Consider the following 19,882-nt stretch of genomic DNA (forward strand, 5'->3'; position numbering starts at 1 on the left):
ACCAGACACTGTTCTATGTGCTAAGTAAGGGAACAGAGCGGTGAATATTACATCTCAGTGAGAGTAATCAGATAATTAAATACATATGTAAGATACTGAATTGGATAATAATTGCATATATAAGATGCAATGGAGAATATAAACTAAGGTAAGGAACCAGATCTTGAGAAGGAGACAATTAGGGATGGTTTGGCAGGGCAACCACTTAAAACTGTACAACTACAAAAAAAAAAAAAAAAAAGGTAAATGTATCCCAGTGGAAATGTTCAACATGACAGCCTTGGTGACCAGGGATAATTATAAGGAAATTCCATTTGCAGTAAGTCCTAAATCATGAGAAGGCAATGAAAGAATTTGGGGGAAGACAGTTCAGAAAGAGGAAAAAAATAAATTTATGTTGCCTGAGGGAGGAAGGAATTTTGGGCTACAGGGTCAGAAAGAAGCCTGGTATATCTGGAATGTACACAAAGAATGACAGATGAGGAAAGCCAGACAGTTCAGTTACGGCTATGGAAAGGATCCTAGAATTTATTCTACTTGCTTCCTGAAGCCACTGAAGAATTATACACGCAATTATACGTGTAACTTATCCTTTAAAAAATTTACTCTTTGAGTGGGGTACAGTGGTTCACACCTGTAATCCCAGTGACTTGGGAGGCTGAGACATGGATAAGAAGTTCAAGGTCAGCCTCCACAACTTAGCAAGATCCTGTCTCAACATAAAATAAAAAGGTCTGGGGGCCAAGGTTGTGGCTCAGTGGTAGAGCACTTGCCTAGCATATGTGAGGCACTGCATTTGATGCCCAGCACCAAATAAAAATAAAATAAAGGTATTGTGTCCATCTACAACAACAACAACAAAATTTTAATTAAAAAAAAAAAGGACTGGAAATGTAGTTCAGTGGTAGAGTACTACTGGGTTCAATCACTGGCACAAAAATTTACTCGAGAAAAAATTATCTATTAGACGAACAAGAATAACAACATTTGTGGTGTGAGGTGGCTACCATATCTGTGTGAGAAAGAATGATGACTTGAATTAATTTATGACAGTGGGACAGTAAAAAGTGGTTAGTGAGGTTCTGTATATGTTTTGGATAAAGAGTTAATAACTATGAATGTGGTCTATGACAGAGAAAATCAGTATGTCCTTGTGTTTGGCAGGAATAATTGGGTAGTAGTAGATTTATGAAAAAGGGAAGGCTCAGGAAAGTTCAATAAAACTAAAAAAATCAAGATTTCATTTACATATTAGATCCAAAGGGGAAGATGTTAAATAAAGAGTGCAATATGAAAGTTGGGCATTTAGGGGAGAGGTCAGGGCTAGAGATATAAATGTGGGCATCATATACATATAGACAGTATTTAAAGTCAAAGGAAAAAAAAGAATTCTTAAGACAATGCAACTTATGGTCAAGAGTAACCAAGAATATTACTCTTTAAAAAAAAAAATAAGTTCCCTTTCAAACATGAAATTTACCTGATTTGTCTGTAAATCAGTTGAGCCATTACTTCTAGGTGTATAGTTGTTTCTCAAGTTTCCTAAAAACCACCAAGGCAGGCCAGCTACATCCCACTCCTCAAACCCAAGGTCCAACCTAGATGTCTCATCTTGGCTTAAATTTATCAAGTCTTCATCTATAGAAATTAAATAGAAAGAATAACTATGTATACAACATTTAAGAACTCACAGTCTCCTCAGAATACTAACAATCTCTTTATAAGATAGGTAAAAAGAAATTCCTATTCTTAATTAGAACCAGAAATCAATTATTTGTCTTAGTGGCAGAACCCAAATTGCTTCCTGTTTAGGCTTTATTAGCTAGTAATGATAATAGAAGTAGATGATCATTTATGAAGGAATCTAAATCTCAAAAACTATTTGAACAATGGTATCATTCTAAAAAGATTTCTAAACCACCACATACTGGCATTTTAAACATTCACATCACTGTAATAACTAAACAATGACTTGCTCTAGTCCACGGTGCCTGGTAATGGCTCAATCTACAGGACTGCAAAATCATTGACAACACAGTGGCCTAACCATGAGATCAAAATGGGCAATCACAGGGTAGTTAAAGCAGTCATACTGTTATCACACACTTTGAGACAGTTCTCAATAATTCATATGCTTTTGTAGATAACAACCATTTATTAACAGTGAACTCTAGTTGTCAAATATACACATACATTAAGTCCTTTCTGGATTGGTAGACTCTTACTGGAATTAAGCATTCAGAAACACCACAAGTATTAAGGCCCATTTATTTCACATAAAAGATCTTGTATTGTACATGTGAACTACACTCAAGGCAATTATTACTGTAAATCTGCTGCTATCACATGAAATTCTTTCCCATACTCTAGGATTTTGTTCTAATTCACTCTTTGCCTACTTTCAGACTCTTTTCTACCTACCTTATACACTAGGCCTGCCAAAGGCAATCAGAAGTGCTTAAACGTGCTGAGCTCTATAGGGGTGTAAGAATTTCTGCAAAAAATTTGTCTCTTGATCCTTTATCTACTTACAAAATAAGTCAACCTGCTTATCATAGGCATATGGGTGGCATCTTTCTATTTATTCGTTGATTAAATGATCAGAAGTCAAATTTCTGAGATGAAGTCATAAGTATCCTTATCTATTCAAGCTCTATTACTGTTAAGGAAATGGAAATCTTCCCATTAAAAATTCCGTCCATGGGTTGGGGTTTAGCTCCAGTGGTAAGAATGCTTGCCTTTCAAGTATGAAGCAGCCCAGGGCTTGATTCCTAATACCATTAAAAAAAAAAAAAAAACCCTCACCCTATCTATAGATCTCTCTTAAAATCCTAAACTATTTATTCCCAAATTTCCATCACAAACTTCATATTGTGTCTTGAATTAATGGTTCTTTTATTTTGTTATTCTTTTATTTTACTTACTGTTTTATATATAGGAGCTACCAAGGCAGATGAATTTATGTATGCAAAAAATTCATCAGTAGCAAACCAATCAATAAGCAGCTATTTTCTAATCTTCTCTAAGGCATCCTATCTAACAGAAGATCTTACACTACTGCAGTAATCCCAGGTTGCTAAAAGAGCACTAGATCACCTTAAAGTTAACAATGGTTGAAAAGGATTTTTAGAAAAGAATGAAAAATATGACATATGCCCCTCCTAGTTCACATGAATTACTTTTTTGAGTTCTCTTATCTTCAAGTTTCTATGATGGTCCTAATTACAGCTAGTGCTTAAGATATCCAGATACCTTTTCTAAAAAATAATTACCCCTCCACAAAAAAAAAGTGTGTGTGTGTGGGGGTGCGAACAGGAGAAGGAAGTCTTAATCCAAAACTTACCTTCTCTAGAATTTCTGCATTTATGCTCTGAGGTAGGCAGTGCGGGAATATCACCCTCTTCAATTCTTTTCCTGGAATTAGAACTTTCCTCTGCACTTTGCTGAAAGAAGGGAAAGATGTCTATCAGTATAGTAGAAATGACTGAGACCAGGGGATGTAGCAGTTCCATTCTGGCTCACCAGTGTGTGCAACACAATGGGTTATGCACAAGATCTCTACAATTCACAACAGTCATCCAGTAAAGCAACACAACACCTCTCTTCAACCCATTATGAGCAAAGATACGAGAATCCCAAACCTGGGAGTGGGGGACAATGACCTCTACAAAAAGGTCAAAACTGTTTTTTAAGAGTATTTACCTGTACACTATCTAAGAGTATATGATCTGTATAAAGGTGCTAGCCTAGGGGCTGGGGTTGTGGCTCAGAGATAGTGCTCGCCTAGCACATGCGAGGCCCTGGGTTCGATCCTCAGCAACACATAAAAATAAATAAATAAAGGTATTGTGTCCAACTACAACTAAAAAAAAAGCCACTAGGCCTACCACAAAATTAGGCATATTTCAGACAGAATATGAAACTCTCACCATTTACCAATGATTTTAAAACTTCCCCAGGTTTGAGGAAACTTTAGGAAATGGCCTAACATGAACTTAATTGCAACAACCCTGTTAAAATTTTTAATAAAGCAGTTTTCTCAAACACCTATATACACAAATACATATACAATCCTTCACAAACGCACAGGCACACACAAACCCAAAGACAACGCAACTGGAAGAACTGAAGATCAGAAGTGCTACATCCCAAAGAAAGATTCAGAGACTGGAACTCTGTTATGGGCAGAACAGAGAAGGTTCACTCTGTCCCTGGTCTGTGAACTCCCAAGGACCTTTCTTATTAAATTCTTACCACATTTGAGGAAAGGCCTTGGGAGTCCAAGATCCACAGGTACAGAGAAGGGGCCACTCTGTACAACAAAAGAAGTCACCGTGTGGTGATTTTACCTTCGGTTGGTCTTGACTTGGAATATCCAAACTGTGATCCTGTGCGAGAGCGAGAGTCTGAGCAGCATCTGGATAGCAAGTAAAACAAAAGGAAAACCTTCCCTGGTAATAACCATTCTTTCCACACAAAAAGGACCTCAGCAAACAACACTAAAGCCAGGTTTGAGCCCTACAGATATACTTCACTGTTCTGGCTGGACAAGGCTCTCATTTGAAAGAAATAACCAGCACTAATAAAAAAAAATGACAAAGACCAGCCTGGCATGGTGGTACAGGTCTATAATCCCAGCTACTTGCAAGGCTGAGGCAAGAGAATTGCAAGTTTGAGGCCAGCTTAGTCAACTTCCTGAGACCTCACTTCAAAATAAAATGTGTAAAACAATAAACTATAGTTCAGTGGTAGAGTACTGGCCTAGCATGCATGAGGCCCTGGGTTTAATCCCCAGTACTGAAAAATAAAAATAACAAAGACCAAGATAGGCCACATTCAAAATAATACCAAAATATATCTGGGGAGAAGTGAAAAATTACTAAAAATGACAAGCTTTCAATTTTTTATATGAAAAGTAGCCCCAATCAAGAAATAAGAGTATTTTTATCATCTCTTCCTTTACTACCTAATTTGCCTAACTTCAAACAGAAACAAAAAATGTTTTTTTTTAATTTAATTTGTTTTTTTTTAAGAGTCAGATTATAAAATCTGAAAACATAGACTTTCTCCCACTTGCTTTTAAAACAATAGCATCTTCAAGCAAACTGATATTCTAAGTGTCAGTGATGATTTATAATTTAAGTTTCTATTACCTGAATATATATTGGATTTTTTTAAACAAAAACTTAATTTTCCCAAATTATTACAAACATTTCCTAAGAAAGGAGATGAAGCAGACAAAAGTTTTTCTCAAGGCTACTAACAAAAAAAAAAAAAGAAAAAGAAAAAGAAAAGAAAAGAAAAATAAAAGATTATCCTAGATGAGAGAAATTCTTAGATATTGCATTAGCCTAAGAGAGAAATATATTCCAAAGACTTAAATATTTTTCAAGCAGAACAGATGATAAAACCTTGGCTACAGAAAAGAAAATTTAGTAACCCGATTCATTCATTATATGAAGCTATAGCTAATGGAAATGCATCCAAATAAATCAATAGATTTTATCAGCCATTACCAGGTCCAGAGATAAAATATTTACAGAAAATATCATCCTCATCTAATCAAGACTGCCAGAGGAAAAAAAAAAATCCAGATTCTACAACTGGTCTGACAATTCAGTTGTTTCGTGCAATGCAAACATCTTCAAAACTGTAATATAAAGAACATTATTCCTAGAAGTGTTTTTATATAAGCTAAGTGATGATACTAAAAGTTCTGACTACAGTGGCCCTCCAAGCAGTTTGACTAACATATACAAGGCAGGCGAAACAGTTCCTACAAAGCAATTATATTACTGTCACTTAGGCTAAAACAACTAGAAGCAAAAAACCAAACAAAAAAATCTAGGAAAGTCACGTGTAAAAAGAAATTTTAAAATAAATAAAGTTTTCAATCCCCAGTATTACAAAAATAAATCATACACACACACAGTTTGTCATATCTATTTCATTGTGTTAGAATACTCGGGGAAACTTAAATGATTTAAAAAGAACCACCTTCACAGGGTTGGGGTTGTAGTTCAGTGACAGAGCACTTGCCTAGCATTTGAGAGGCACTAGGTTAGATTCACATATACAAATAAACAAAATAAAGGTCCACCAACAAGTTAAAAAAATTTGCTTTAAAAAGTGGCATCTTCAAAATAAAGGTCTAGGGCTGGAGTTGTGGCTCAGTAGTAGCGCACTTGCCTAGCATGTGTGAGACACTGGTTCGAGTCTCAGCACTGCATATAAATAAATAAAATCCACTGACAACCCCAAAAATAATAATAATTTAAAAAAAATAAAGGTCTAACCTAACCCACTTGCAAAGGTGTAAAATAGTTATATGACAAGCATTCTGATTTGTCTTTTCAAGTAAAACACATGCAATTCAATTTATGAAAATTAATGGAGACGGCCAATGAGGAGCACGAATGCAAGAGCTAATCAGAGAAGATAATCAATCAAAATGGGGGGGGGGGGTGAGGTTGTAGCTCAGTGGTAGTGCTTGCCTCGCACATGTGAGGCACTGGGTTCGATCCTCAGCACCACATTAAAAAAAATAAAGGTACTGTGTCCATCTACAACTTAAAAAAAAAAATGATGTGCAATTTCCAGGTTTTTATTATTGCATGATGGTTTTATAGACAATGTTAGACAATCTGGGAGTATATGACAACTCTGTATCATACTTTTGCAAATGTTAAAGTCTGAAATTTTTTCAAAATGACAAGTTAAATAACGAATAAAAGTGTTTTAAATTAATGTTCAAGGGGAAAAAAATGTGTCCAAAAAAAATGGGTGGAGGGTCAAATTGTTAGAGGCAAGGGTTAAAGAGACATCAATATGTGGTATAATGGGCAGAGAAAGAACTGGCCTGTCAGAAATCTCTGCTCTATCATTTACCAGTAATGTCTAATATTGAGCAAATCACTCATTCTACACAGACACACACAAAAAAAAACCTGTTTCTTTAATTCTAGACCCTCCTCACAGGGTTGTTACATAAATTGAAGTGTTTGTTATAGAAATGTTCTTTATGATATATGACATATTAAATTCTGCAGAGAAAGTACCAAAAAAAAATTGAGAGGGGAGAAAAGGTGAAATTATACTCACTCCATATTTCAGACTTAGATCAATGAGAAAAAAAAAAATTACTAAAAAAGTAGATCAGCAATTTAAAAAGTTTTTCTATATACTTCCAGCCATTAATGACTATGACAAGAAAGCCGTATGATTTCACAAATCGCTGATATTCAATAAAGTTGCCATCACTTGCAAGACTTCTTAGAAACTTAGAGCTACATCTCTAAATGGGTGAAGTGAGCAAAAATGGCTCAATGAAACAAACAGGCTTCAAAAGTCAATATAAGTTCAAAATCATGTTGCAATGAGAGCAAAACCTCTTTTCCTAACTTTAAAGCATAAATCAATATTAGAAATTGATTCTTTCCGATCTATTTACTTTAGCAAACATAGCCAATTTAAAGAGATTATTTTGAGCTTTCTTCAAAGAACAATGCTACCTACAATCTAATTTAAACTCACAAAATGGCTTCATATAGGAGTGGAGGGGAGGAATTGTCATTATTTGGAAATGACAGTGTTACATTTCAGCTGTATCCAGTTTATTCACCCATGTCTATCATACCACTACTTTGGAGTCTTCAGATTCCAAGGCCAATTTCCTGAACATACCTAATAAATTCAAAGGACTGTATTTAAAAGGTCTAGAATCAAGCAAAGACTTAGACAAACTGGCATTCAGAAAACAGATTACTCAAATCATTAGGTGAATGGTTTTATGGGACCTTTATAATAAATGGATCAGATTGACAACACCTAAGCCCACAGACCTTACATGACTGATGTAATCAGACGACAGTACAAAAGCACCACCTAGGAAGAACTCTTGACAAAAAACTTAAACTTGAATGTATTCAAAGCACTACTAGCATAGGAAAAATAGAAAGGCTGAAGAAACAAGTTAAACAATCACAAGGATACAATCTCCAACTCCTGAGTATAGGAAATTCTACAGGATAAATGATCCATTTCTTTAATAAATCAATGACATGGAAACAAAACAAGTGTTCTATACCACAGTAGGGTGTCTATAGTTAATAATTTATTATGTATTTCAAAAATAGAAGAGAGGATTTTTTAATACTTCCAACACAAAGAAATGATAAATGTTTGAGGTGATATGTACTGATTTGATCATTGCATATTGTATACATATGACAAAATATATTATACACCACAAATACAATTATGTATAATTGTATCTCATGAAAATGTAAATTTTTAAAAAAGTTGTGATTAAATAAAGGTATTAATTAAAATCAAACCAAACACACAAAAAAGGAGGATTAAGTTTTACGGATTAAAGAAATATGAGATGTATCAACCAAATGCAATGTGTGGACTTTGTTTGAATCCTGATTTGAACAAGCCAAAAATAAAAGATAAGTGCTAGGGATATAGCTCAATGGTAGAGTGGTTGCCTAGCAGGGCTGTGAGGCCGTGGGTTTGATCCCTAGTGAAAATAAAATTAAATTTTAAAACTGTAAAATTTTGAGATAATGGTGAAAATAAAACAATAACTAGCATATGAAATAGGATTATGGAATAATTATTAATTTTGTTGGGTATAATAATGATGGATGTATGTTTGAAGGAAAAATGTCCTTATCTGTTAGAAATTTTTAAGTTATGTCTAAAAGTAGCACGCATGACAAAATGTTAATAACTGCCAAGTCTATGTAGGCATCTGCCTAATTCTCAGTATGTTTGAAATTTTTCACAGTGAAAAGTTAAATAATATAGTAATAACATTCTGTAAGACAGACAGTATCCCCAGTCATACAAAAGACTGCATTCCATTTCTATTTCCATCCTCTTGCTTTCCCATAATTTGCCCCTTTGAACTCAAAGCTGTAATACAGACTGAAGAAATATGTGACATACCTGTAGTAGCAGTGGTTAAAGTGACAAGATTCTTTCTTAGCATATCATAGAGAGGGCTGTAAAAGAGATAAAATAAAAAAATTAATAACTCTAAATGCCACTGTTAAGATACTGGTCATGGGCTGGGACTGTGGCTCAGTGGCAGAGTGCTTGCCTTGAATATATGAGGCAATGGGTTCAATCCTCAGCACCACATTAAAAATAAATAAATAAGTAAAGGTACTGTGTCCATCTAAAACTAAAAAAAAAAAAAACCATTTCAGTGGTTTTCCATTATATAACACATGTATCTCTGATATGTCATCCCCCAACTTTCCCTATTAAGTATAGAGAAAGAGAATCCTTTTCCCAGAACTGATTTAAAAAAAAAAAAAAAATCACTCTTAAGGTCTGGGGTTGCAGGTGTGGTTAGAGCACTTGCCTAGCATGTGTCAGGCACTGGGTTTGAGCCTCAGCATCACATAAAAATAAAGGTATTGCGTTCATCTACAACTAAATATATTTTTAATAAATAAATAAATAAGCTATATTAAATGTTAAGATATAAACGTCCAGGTTCTTGTGACTACTTTGCCCCCATTAAAAAACTGATTAGGGCTGGGCACTCTGGCCCACACCTGTAATCCCAGCTACTCAGGAGGCTGAGGCAGGAAGATTCCAAGTTCAAAGCCAGCCTCAGCAATTTTGGCAAGAATGTAAGCAATTCAGTAAGACCCTGTCTCTAAATTTGAAAAAAAAAAAGGGGGGGGTGGGGGGCTGGGGATGTGGCTCAGTGGTTAAGTGCCCCTGGATTCAATCCCCACCCCAGTACCAAAAAACTGATTAGTTTTTGGTTTAAAAAAAAAATGATTAGTTTCTAGTTACAGTGGCGCATACCTGAGGTTGAGGCAGGAGGATTACAAGTCTAAGGCCAGCCTCAGCAACTTAGCAAAGCCCTAAGCAAGACCCTGTCTCGAAATAAAAAATTATAAAGACTGGGGATGTAGCTTAGTGGTAAAGTGACCCTGGCTTAAAAGACAAAAACAAAACACAAACAAAAAACACTTGCTTACATTTTATGTCATCAGCTAACAGTTACCCAAGTTGGGATATTTCCTTCATTTTAATTGAGGGGCGAAGGTGGAGAAAAGTCTTACTAACTTAAGAAAATGAGCTAGAAGAAAGTAGTCTTTACTAAGCTACAAAGAAAAGTGAACAATGGTTTCTCAATGACTGACCAGCTTGACCTAATGCAATACACCCCATGCAAGAGGAGAAAGTCACACAAAGATCATCTTATCTCTACTATGATTCTGCCTAGGCTCACCATCAACCTCAAATTGTCCTGCAATTCTACATTTTTTTGATCTGCTCCTATTTTTCATCTTTGATCTTTCCTCCTATTTCTAATAATTACTTCACAAAATCCTAAACTAGCTACATCAAACTATCTCCTACCTGCATGATATCCAATCTGAAGCTCTCCTTCAACTATCCCCTCTGTGTTGTTTAGTTCTCAGCTTAAATTTCACTTCCTCATGGAAACACTAATATTCTAAAATTCCACCCACTCCTAACTTTATGTACTTCTTTTCTGTAGCGTATCTGTAATGCAATTTTACCACATATTAGTGTGATTATTTGATTAAAATGGGAAAGACCATTTATTCTTAAAGCTCTAAAAATCAAGACTGTGTTGCTCACTACTATATTCCCAGTGCCTAGCAAACGTATGCCAACCCCTAAATATCTGTTGAGTAAACGAATTAATCATCAATAACCCAAGAAGATTAATAAGCACTCAAAAAGATACACAATCCCTAACTCTTTCTACCTTGGATCTTTCACGGAGAAGCTCTGACGTCCCAGTAGTTCTCCCAAAAGATCTCCACCACAATAAACCATATGCTGCTCCTGTTGATCATAAAGCTGCTTCACCATTATATACTGGCCTAGATAGTGCATTACCTGCGTGGGAATAAAATAACATGAAAGAATCTGCTGGACTACTACCTAAAACAAAAATTATAAAAAGTAGATAAGGAAGTATGCTAGAGAAAGAGAACACATTTATAAGATTGTCAGTGCTTGTACACTGGCAATATAAAAGGGGTCCTACAACAGGATAGTTGTTCCCAACTACTAAGTACATCCACTCATTATCTTTATGGCCATCAACAGACTCTAGACAGAAATGTGCTCATCCAGGGCTGGGGATGTGGCTCAAGCAGAGCGCGCTCGCCTGGCATGCGCGCAGTGCTGGGTTTGATCCTCAGCACCACATACAAATAAAGATGTTGTGTCTGCCGACAACTAAAAAATAAATATTAAATTCTCTCTTAAAAAAAAAAAAAAAAAACACTAGGATTTGTATTCTTTAAAAAAGAAAAGAAATGTGCTCATCCAACAGTGAGAAAAGTGATGAATCTACTTAATATCCCCTCAAAAATGTTCACTAGTTCAAATGAAAATGTCTGTTCTATTATTAAAAGCAATAAGCTTTAAATCTGCCTGGACCATAAAAATATTTCCTAAATCCCAGAGGCATATAAACAACTAGGCTTCTGCTGAGTTCACTTTTTTCTTTCTGGCACATGTACAGTGTTTAAGAAGCTAATAAGCAATGTATCTGCACAAAATAGAATCTAGGTATTTGACAAATAAATACTTATGTCTGAGGTTTTTTTCCCCCACAGAATTCACAAAATGGAAAAGAACAAGTTCATGATTCAAAACCTGAACATTATATTTTAAAATGCAGATGAAGCATTTCCTCTAACTTTTATTATGTCATCCAGGTTGGAACATTTTGTCAATGGACCTGTCTGCATTTTAGGATAAAACTAATGAAACTTATTGAAAATAAATGTTTTCTAAAGGTAGCAGACTTGGAAAAAAAAATTTTTAACTTAATAATTGGTTGTCATAGATCACAAACTAAAAAAAATCTTTATTTCTTATTTTTTATTTTTTTATGTGGTGTTGGGGATTGAACCCAGGGCCTTGTGCATGCAAGGCAAGCACTCTACCAACTGAACTATATCCCCAGCCCAGCTATCTTTAGATTCCAACTTCTTAGGAATTATTAAATATCTGTATAGAACTTTTCTAACATAATCCTTACTATATTGAAGCAATGATGCTCCTAATAACATCCCCAAATACATATTAATGGATTAACTGAGATCTCATATCTAATCTATTATGGGAAAATAAGATGGAGAAAAGCACCTACTGGAAGAAATAGGAGGAAGTTCTTTATATCCATCCAACTTTCCGAAAAAATAAACTAACCTAAGTATATAAACAGGATCTCCTAAAACACTCTGAATTTATATATAATACTCTCATTAAATCATCTGCCTCAACGTACACATTGAGAAACATGATTTAATAATAAAAAAATCAGAGAATTCCCCTTTAGGATCAAGATAGGGTCATGGTTCATAAAAGCTTATCATATAAACATAGGCAAATCTGCTTCACAAATAAAGATGGCATAATTCAGCATAACAACTTTAATGATATTAAAAAAATTCAGACTTTAGTAACAGGAGTCTTACATATAAGGATTCTAAAGATACAAATTCACATATAAAGATCTGAAATGCCTCCAGATTCATTTCTTTGAGAGGCATATTATAGCTCAGGAGCACAGCATTACTACAGATATGGAGTTTTTCAAGGGAAAAAAAAACACACTTCATAATTTTATTTCCTCTCTTTAGGAAAAGTCAGATATCTACCCTTCTAAATGCAAACAGTTCCAACAGATTAACATTTTAATATTGGGTCTTTTCCACTTAAGGAATTCAATTTGTCTTTGTTTCTTAAAAAAAAAAACAACTTCACAAGCTAAATAAGTTATTTAAATGCATAAATGTTTAAAATAACTCAGTTCTCAGAAGAGTATCTGACACATTTATAATGAAACACTACTATAAATTCCTGCTTAGCAGCATATCTTGTAAATCATAGTGTCATTTTCTTAAATCTGTCCATGTTTTGCTTATTAACTCTGAGATCAATGAATTCATGGTTAATCTTATATTTAAAAGATACTTCAAAATGAATTCTAAAGAAAGTATGAAGTTCAACTTAACAGTCTTAAAGACAAAACAGCAAAAATCACCTCCCTCTGGTACCTCAGAGTAGAACTCTTATCTCTGATTTCAGAACTATTTACTGGATGCTCCTATTCAACTGTTCTTAAAAACTGAGAATTTTCATTGATGTCTTACCTCTTTAACAGTGAACATTTCACCTTCTGCACCTGCTGCCTGCAAAATCTTCAAAAGTGGCAATTTTGGTCGTACCTGATGTAAACATGAAATAAATTTGCTATTTACATTTCAATTATATTGGTCTCAAATCCTATGGAACAAGCAAATTTCTTTAAATACTTTCTTTTTTTAAAACAAACTCCGGAAGACACTTATCACTTAATAATGTACAATCTGCTCTGTATAAATCCTAATCAGTGAATGCAGCTATGTTTATGTTCTTCAATTCAATTTCCTAAAAACTTAAAGAAAAACAGGAATGCCCAATAATGACTCACCTTATTGACTCGTTCTGGAGAGATCCTGCAAGCACTATCAGATGTTGAACACTGGGCAGAGGTGGAATATGATGTCATTTTGACTGAAGAAACTGCAGTCTGTTGATAAAACTAAAAGGAAATGTATATATAGAAAACTCTGTCTTTAGCACTAAAAAAAAAAAAAAAAGTCAAAGAAAGTAAATAAAAAGACACATGTAGGGCTGGGGTTGTGGCTCAGAGGTAGAGCACTTGCCTAGCATGCCTGAGGCACTGTGTTTGATCCTCAGCACGACATAAAAAATAAAAATAATAATAATAATAAAATATTGTGTCCACCTATAACTAAAAAATATTTTTTTAAAAGACACATGTAATGCAGATATCTATCAGAGCATTCTACATGAATGTAATTTACTCATGCTGAGGTTCTCCGTATCTTCCAATCATTTTCTAGTTCAGATCCTGCAAAAACTTAAAAAGTTTAACTGAGACTAAAAACCATCTATGTCTTCAGGTGAAGCATGAAAAAGAAACAGGTTTGGGCATGCTCCAACCTCCATACTGATGTAAATGAGTAAATTGTTTTAGCTGAAAGTCATTTACAATCATTACTTCCTCAAAGGATATCAAGTTCCTTTCTCCTGGTGATGTGAAGACCCTCTCTGGAAGACAGATGTAAAGCTGGAGAAATGCCAAGATAAGATTCCAAGCATTTCAAGGAAAATCTCAGCAACATGTTGGAACATGTCTCATTGAATAAAGTGAGAGTCAACATTTTCAATATCAGCTTCTGAGGACTGAGGATAGCTCAGTTAGTGGTGTGCTTGCCTCCATGCACAAAACCCTGGGTTTGATCCCCAGCACTACAAAAAAAAAGAAAGCTTCTGAATGCACCAAACCTAAAAGGGCTGGGGTTGTGGCTCAGTAGTAGGGCACTTGCCTACCACGTGTGAGGCACTGGGTTCGATTCTCAGCACCTATATAAAAAAAGTTCACTGGCAACTAAAAAAAAAAACTAAAAATGGGTTAAACCAAGATAGACATATATCATCAGAGAAAAATGCAGCATGAATTGAAAGAAAATTTAAAATTGTTCACTCTCTACTTCTTTAAAAAAAAAAAACTATACAGAAGGAAAATAAATATTTAAATAAACTGCTTGAGTTTACCTTCAGGTTTTTAAAAATAGATGGTACTCAATTAGTGAAATTTGTGACTTACAAGTCACATGAGGAAAAGGGTGAAAGGAACTTAGAAAAACAAACAAATGCACTGGCTGAAGCTAACAAAATCCCTTATTCTTCAGAGAAAGCTAAACTATAATTCCTCTCTGCCCCATTAGCTTCCCTTGTTATAAAAGGGAGTCAAACAGGATATAAACACAACTTAAATCCTTAAATCTTTTAAAACTGGCTTTTAATTTGTACTTCAAACCCTACAAATATAAAAATCACTTGATCTCCTCAAACCTGCCAGTTCTGCAGTCTTCCCCCTCTCAGTAAATGGCTATTCCAGCCTTCTAGTTGTTCAGGTCAATAACTCATGAAGCCACCCTTGACTCCTCTTTCACTCCACACCCAGTCCATAAATAAATTCTTAAGCTGTGACTTCAGATTATGTCCAAAATCTAATCACTTCTCACTACTTGTTATTACTACATTAATATAACCCAACTCTCTCTTAATTGCATCAGGAGAATAACAAACTCAGTTTCTCATATACTCTCACTCAACAATCCACACAGACTTCTGTGACCTATGGTCACCAATTAAGAGCATTTGGGCCCATCAGTAACCAACCAATTCTGCAGCAGACCCAGCTGGGTATCCTCTAATTTTACCTGAAGATAGGGTCAGATGCTGTTACCGCTGTTGACTGGTGACAAGTCCTTGCTTCCCCAATGTTGAAGAATAACACCATAGAAGCATGCCGAGGCAAGGTCAGAGTAGAAATTAGAAGTTTATTAAAGGACAGCAGAAAAGACTTCTCCAGGAGGAAGAAGGGGACCCAAAAGATGGAAGTGCGGTTGTCTCTCCATTTTATAGTTTCTTTCAGTGATGGAATGTAGGTGGGAAGGCCCGAGGAGTGGGACACAGGTGGGCACTTCCGAGTCAGCATCTTCAAGTTTGCTGTTCATTAACATTTCTTTGGGATGGACTTTGGCCTTGGACTTTTTCCTGGACTTCATTAACATTCCAGGAGAGTTGCTCAACTTTTCTGGAATTCATTCTCAACATGGCCTCCATTTAGATTTCACTCGATATTAGATTCAATTTACCTAACTACACTGACTACCTAATTTTAAATCTGGCTTCAATGCTACAGATTGAATGCTCAATCCCAGACTGCGCCCCAATGCCAATGCTAATTGAAAGCTGCAGCTTGTTTTACCTGTGCTTCCAACTGAATGGCTACAAATCAGGATTCCCACAACCCCCTCCTTAGAACCAATTAATTTGTTATGGAAACCACATCTAATTTATTATAAAGGATATCGATGAGCACCAAATGGGAAGCACAGAGCAAGGTATGTGGGAAGGAGTAAGAAAATTCCAAGACCTTTTCTGGGCAAACAACCCTTCAAAAACCTCAGCTATCAAAATTCTGTCCTTTTGGGCTTTTATGTAGGTTTCATTACATAGACTGATTTGCGTATCATAGGCATCAAGGGCCACTGAAGATCAATTTAACCTTCAGCCTTTCTCCCCTCCCCCAAAGACAGAAGGGTAGTGCTGAAAGTCCAACAGTAATCCTACCTTGGATTTTCTGGTGACCAGCCCCCATCTCATAGCTACATAGGGGCTGCCAGCCACCAGTCAACTCATTAGCATACAAAAGGCATTTATCACTTTGGAGATTCCAAGTACTCCTGAAACTGCATGCCAGGAAACTCAGGTTAAATTTTTTAAAAATGTACACACACATACAACACATGCACATAATACCACTCCTCTTTAAAGTTTTCTGGCTTCCCCTGTCCTTTAGTTCCTATCCTTTTGTCTTCACTTAAGCGTCAGTCTGTCCATCAGTCTGTCCCTGAGGTCTCCCAGTGACCAACCATTTTTTTTTTTTTAAGAGAGAGAGAGAACTTCAATATTTATTTTTCAGTTTTTGGCAGACACAACATCTTTATTTGTATGTGGTGCTGAGGATCGAACCCGGGCCGCACGCATGCCAGGCGAGCGTGCTACCGCTTGAGCCACATCCCCAGCCCAACCAACCATTTTTAATAAGTGCAACTCCCAACCCCCTGTATTACTGTCTCCTTTCCTGCTTTATTTTTCTCCACCATCCTTATTACAAACTATATACTATACATATTAATATATTATGTAGAACATAAACTCTAAGTGGGCAGAAATTTATATCTATTTGCTCATTAATATATGTACCGGATCCTTTAATACAGCTGGCAGAGTTTACAAGACCTCATAGCCTGAGTTTTTTTTTTTTTAATGGGATTTTGCACCCAAGGGCACTTAACCACTGAGCAACATTCACAGCCCTTTTTGAGGCAGGGCCTTGCTGAGTTGTTGAGGCTGACTCTTAACTCAGGATCTTCCTGCCTCAGTCTCCAGAGTTGCTGGGATTTACAGGCATTATGTGCCATCATGCCTGGCACATGATCATACTTCATGTCCTATTTAAATAAATGTGCTTGGCTATAAAATTCTAGGTGGCTTCAATACTCTGAAAACTCTTTTTTTTGTTTTCTTGCATCTAGTGATATTGCAGGAAATTTTTATTTGCTTCCTTGTAAGTGATCTGTTCTGAGATCCTAGTATTTTTCTTTTGCTTTGATCTTCTTGACTATTAAGCTAGGACTTAATTTGACTCACCTAGGAATGAGTTTTCCTTATTTCTCACCTTTAGCATTCTAAAGAATCTCAAGCACAGGTCTTTGTAACTGTGAAGGAGAATTACTCCATTATTTCTTCAAGCATTTCCTCCCTTTTATTTCTCTAAAACTTCTATTAAATCAGATGCATCTCTACATTTACTCTACTTTTCTCCTTGCTTTTTCTATGTCTTTTTCCTTATTATAAAAGATTTTCTTAATGTCTCAGTTGTATCCATTCTGTTATGCTTCCCATGTATAATATAACCATTGTATTCTTCATGCCTACTATTTGTTTGGTTCTCCCAGCCCCTGTGAATTCTTATTTCAAATTGTTAACATCTCCCTTCATTTCTTCTAGGATGATTATCAGTAGCTAACTTTAAATTGTTGGTCAATCTGTCCTCACGTTTCTGTTCCAATTAAGCCTATATAGTTTCGATTAAAGTATTTGTGTCCTTCAACTGTATTTTTCTGTGAAGCATATGGGGGAAATCCAGACTCCAGCCCATCAGCCCCTGTAAGCTGGAGAAAGAAATGAGGGCTCCAGTAGAAAGCTCCACTCCAAACCAGAATCTACAAAATCACTCCTCAGATCAGGGTTTCACTCTTTGTTCCCCAAGGACAGAAACATGATGATAGAGACTTACCAAGACCTAAGGATAAGGGACAGAGACTGCCTAAAGTCTTTGTCACTACCTGATTCCCAGTTTGTTTTTCTCAACTCCTCACAAGATGGGTACCAAGCATGGTACTTGAGGGGAAGTGAACTAGGAATCTCTGCCACAGGTGTGGAAAAAGGTAACTCCAAGGTAACAACGCAGGAAAGAAATAGGAGCAGTTTTCCAACAGTTCCTTTTCCCTACAGTTGTATTCTTACACAGCCATGCCTGACACTTATTTCAAGACAGTCCTCCCTTCTCCCATCAGTTCAAAAAGATCCCCATCACCCATTACTTCTCACAATATTTTCCTTTTATAGTTCTTCCAAGCACGACTTTGGGGAAGGGAGCCAGCAGTCACGCTAGTTCAGCATAGAGATGGGAACAGAAAATGACTTCTTGGCAGTTTTGAAGAATTTAAACCACAGTGAGGGTTTCTTACATTAACACCTGGTAGAAAGTGTTGTCCCATTAAAAAGATAATGAATATAAGAACCTTTTTGAGGAAGTGTTTCTGAGAAAATGCAAATATAAGAGTAGCTCTTAAAAACTGTCCTTTTGTAAAAGAAACATCTATAAAGGAAATCTATAATCAGTAAAGAATCTGTATCAGGAAAATGGCTGATGAGACTTTTATTACCCAAGAGACTTTATCTGCATAACAAGACAACCTTTATTCACCATACAATTCCTTCCCTCATTCTGCCATAAGGCATGTGGCCATCAACCCTAGAACCCCCAAAACCCAATGCCTTCTGTAGCTCAGGAGATTATACAAGTTTCAATATTGGACCTTTTTTCCAGTCTTTATTTTGTGAGAATTTGTAAGTACATGACTATGTTTTTTTTTTTTTCTCTTATTAATGTCTTATGTTAACTCACAGCCCAACGAATCTAGAAAGGTAAACCATTTTTCACAACTTATAAGAGGTACTCCCATATACAGAAACTCGTTCCCCTCACAGGGTATGTGTACACAAGCTTTCTCGCTTTCTTTTCTTTTCTTTTTTTTTTGGTACCAGCGATTGAAGCCAGGGACATTTACCACTGAGCCTAGCCCTCTTTTTTAAATTTTATTTAGAGACAGGGTCTCACTAAATTTCTGAGGCTGACTTTGAACTCAAGATCCTCCTGCCTCAACCTCCAAAGCTGCTGGATATACAAAGTTTGCATTACTGTACCTGGCTACAAGCTTTCTTTACAGGTTTTCGACTAATTTTCCATTCCATCTTGGTATTCTCCAAGTCTCCACTTCCACCACTCAACACCTACCATTATGAATGGCAAACTCAATTTGCCTCCTTTACCACTCATCTCTCAAGAGTTTTTAGCATTGAGTTTTCAAACTGTTAAGTTGTACCCCAATAGGCCTAAACACTCCCTCAGAATTAATGAATACAAAATAAAACAATGCTTAACAAAATTATATTTTATATCATGGAAACCATTTCTGTTACTCCAAATAGCTAACACTTACTGAACATGCTTGGGAATCTGAGGCAGGAAGATCAAAGTTCCAGGCTAGCCTGGGCAAAGTAATAAGACCCTGTCTCAAAATAAAAATCAAAAAAAGAAACAAACAAATAACAGCAGCATAAAATGTGGAGATGTAGCTAAGTGGTTAAGGGCCCTTGGGTTCAAGCCCCAATACCAAAAAAGAAAGAAAGAAAAAAAGCATGCAGGGCCCAGTAGCACACACCTATAATCCAAGCAACTCAAGAGGCTGAGGCAGGAGAATTGCAAATTTGAGGCCAACTTCAGCAATTTAGCAAGGTCCTTGCAACTTAGCAAGATCCCATCTCAAAACAAAAAAATTTAAAAGGGCTGGTGTTGTGGCTCCATGGTCAAGTGCTCCTCCATCCCCAGTATCCAAAAAATAATAAAGTAGTTGGTTTTTATTTTATT

General features: G+C 35.9%; 1 protein-coding gene across 8 annotated transcripts in view; it reads right to left on the reverse strand.

The window, feature by feature from the left end:
- Positions 1 to 19,882, reverse strand: part of Mdm4 (MDM4 regulator of p53) — a 34,504-nt gene that overhangs the window by 12,092 nt on the left and 2,530 nt on the right. For 2 of the 8 annotated variants that reach the window (XM_071600145.1, XM_027945673.2), the window contains exons 2-8: positions 13,496 to 13,606; positions 13,176 to 13,250; positions 10,769 to 10,902; positions 8,956 to 9,011; positions 4,350 to 4,417; positions 3,344 to 3,443; positions 1,481 to 1,638 (exon numbers count right to left, since the gene is read on the reverse strand). In XM_071600145.1, the coding sequence (XP_071456246.1) occupies positions 1,481 to 1,638; positions 3,344 to 3,443; positions 4,350 to 4,417; positions 8,956 to 9,011; positions 10,769 to 10,902; positions 13,176 to 13,250; positions 13,496 to 13,573 (669 nt within the window). In that variant the 5' untranslated portion in view covers positions 13,574 to 13,606. The other 6 variants (XR_011703989.1, XR_011703990.1, XM_027945674.2 and 3 more) reach the window with 6 other exon arrangements.

The sequence above is a fragment of the Marmota flaviventris genome, chromosome 12 (genome assembly GCF_047511675.1).
Source record: "Marmota flaviventris isolate mMarFla1 chromosome 12, mMarFla1.hap1, whole genome shotgun sequence".
Lineage (NCBI taxonomy): Eukaryota > Metazoa > Chordata > Mammalia > Rodentia > Sciuridae > Marmota > Marmota flaviventris.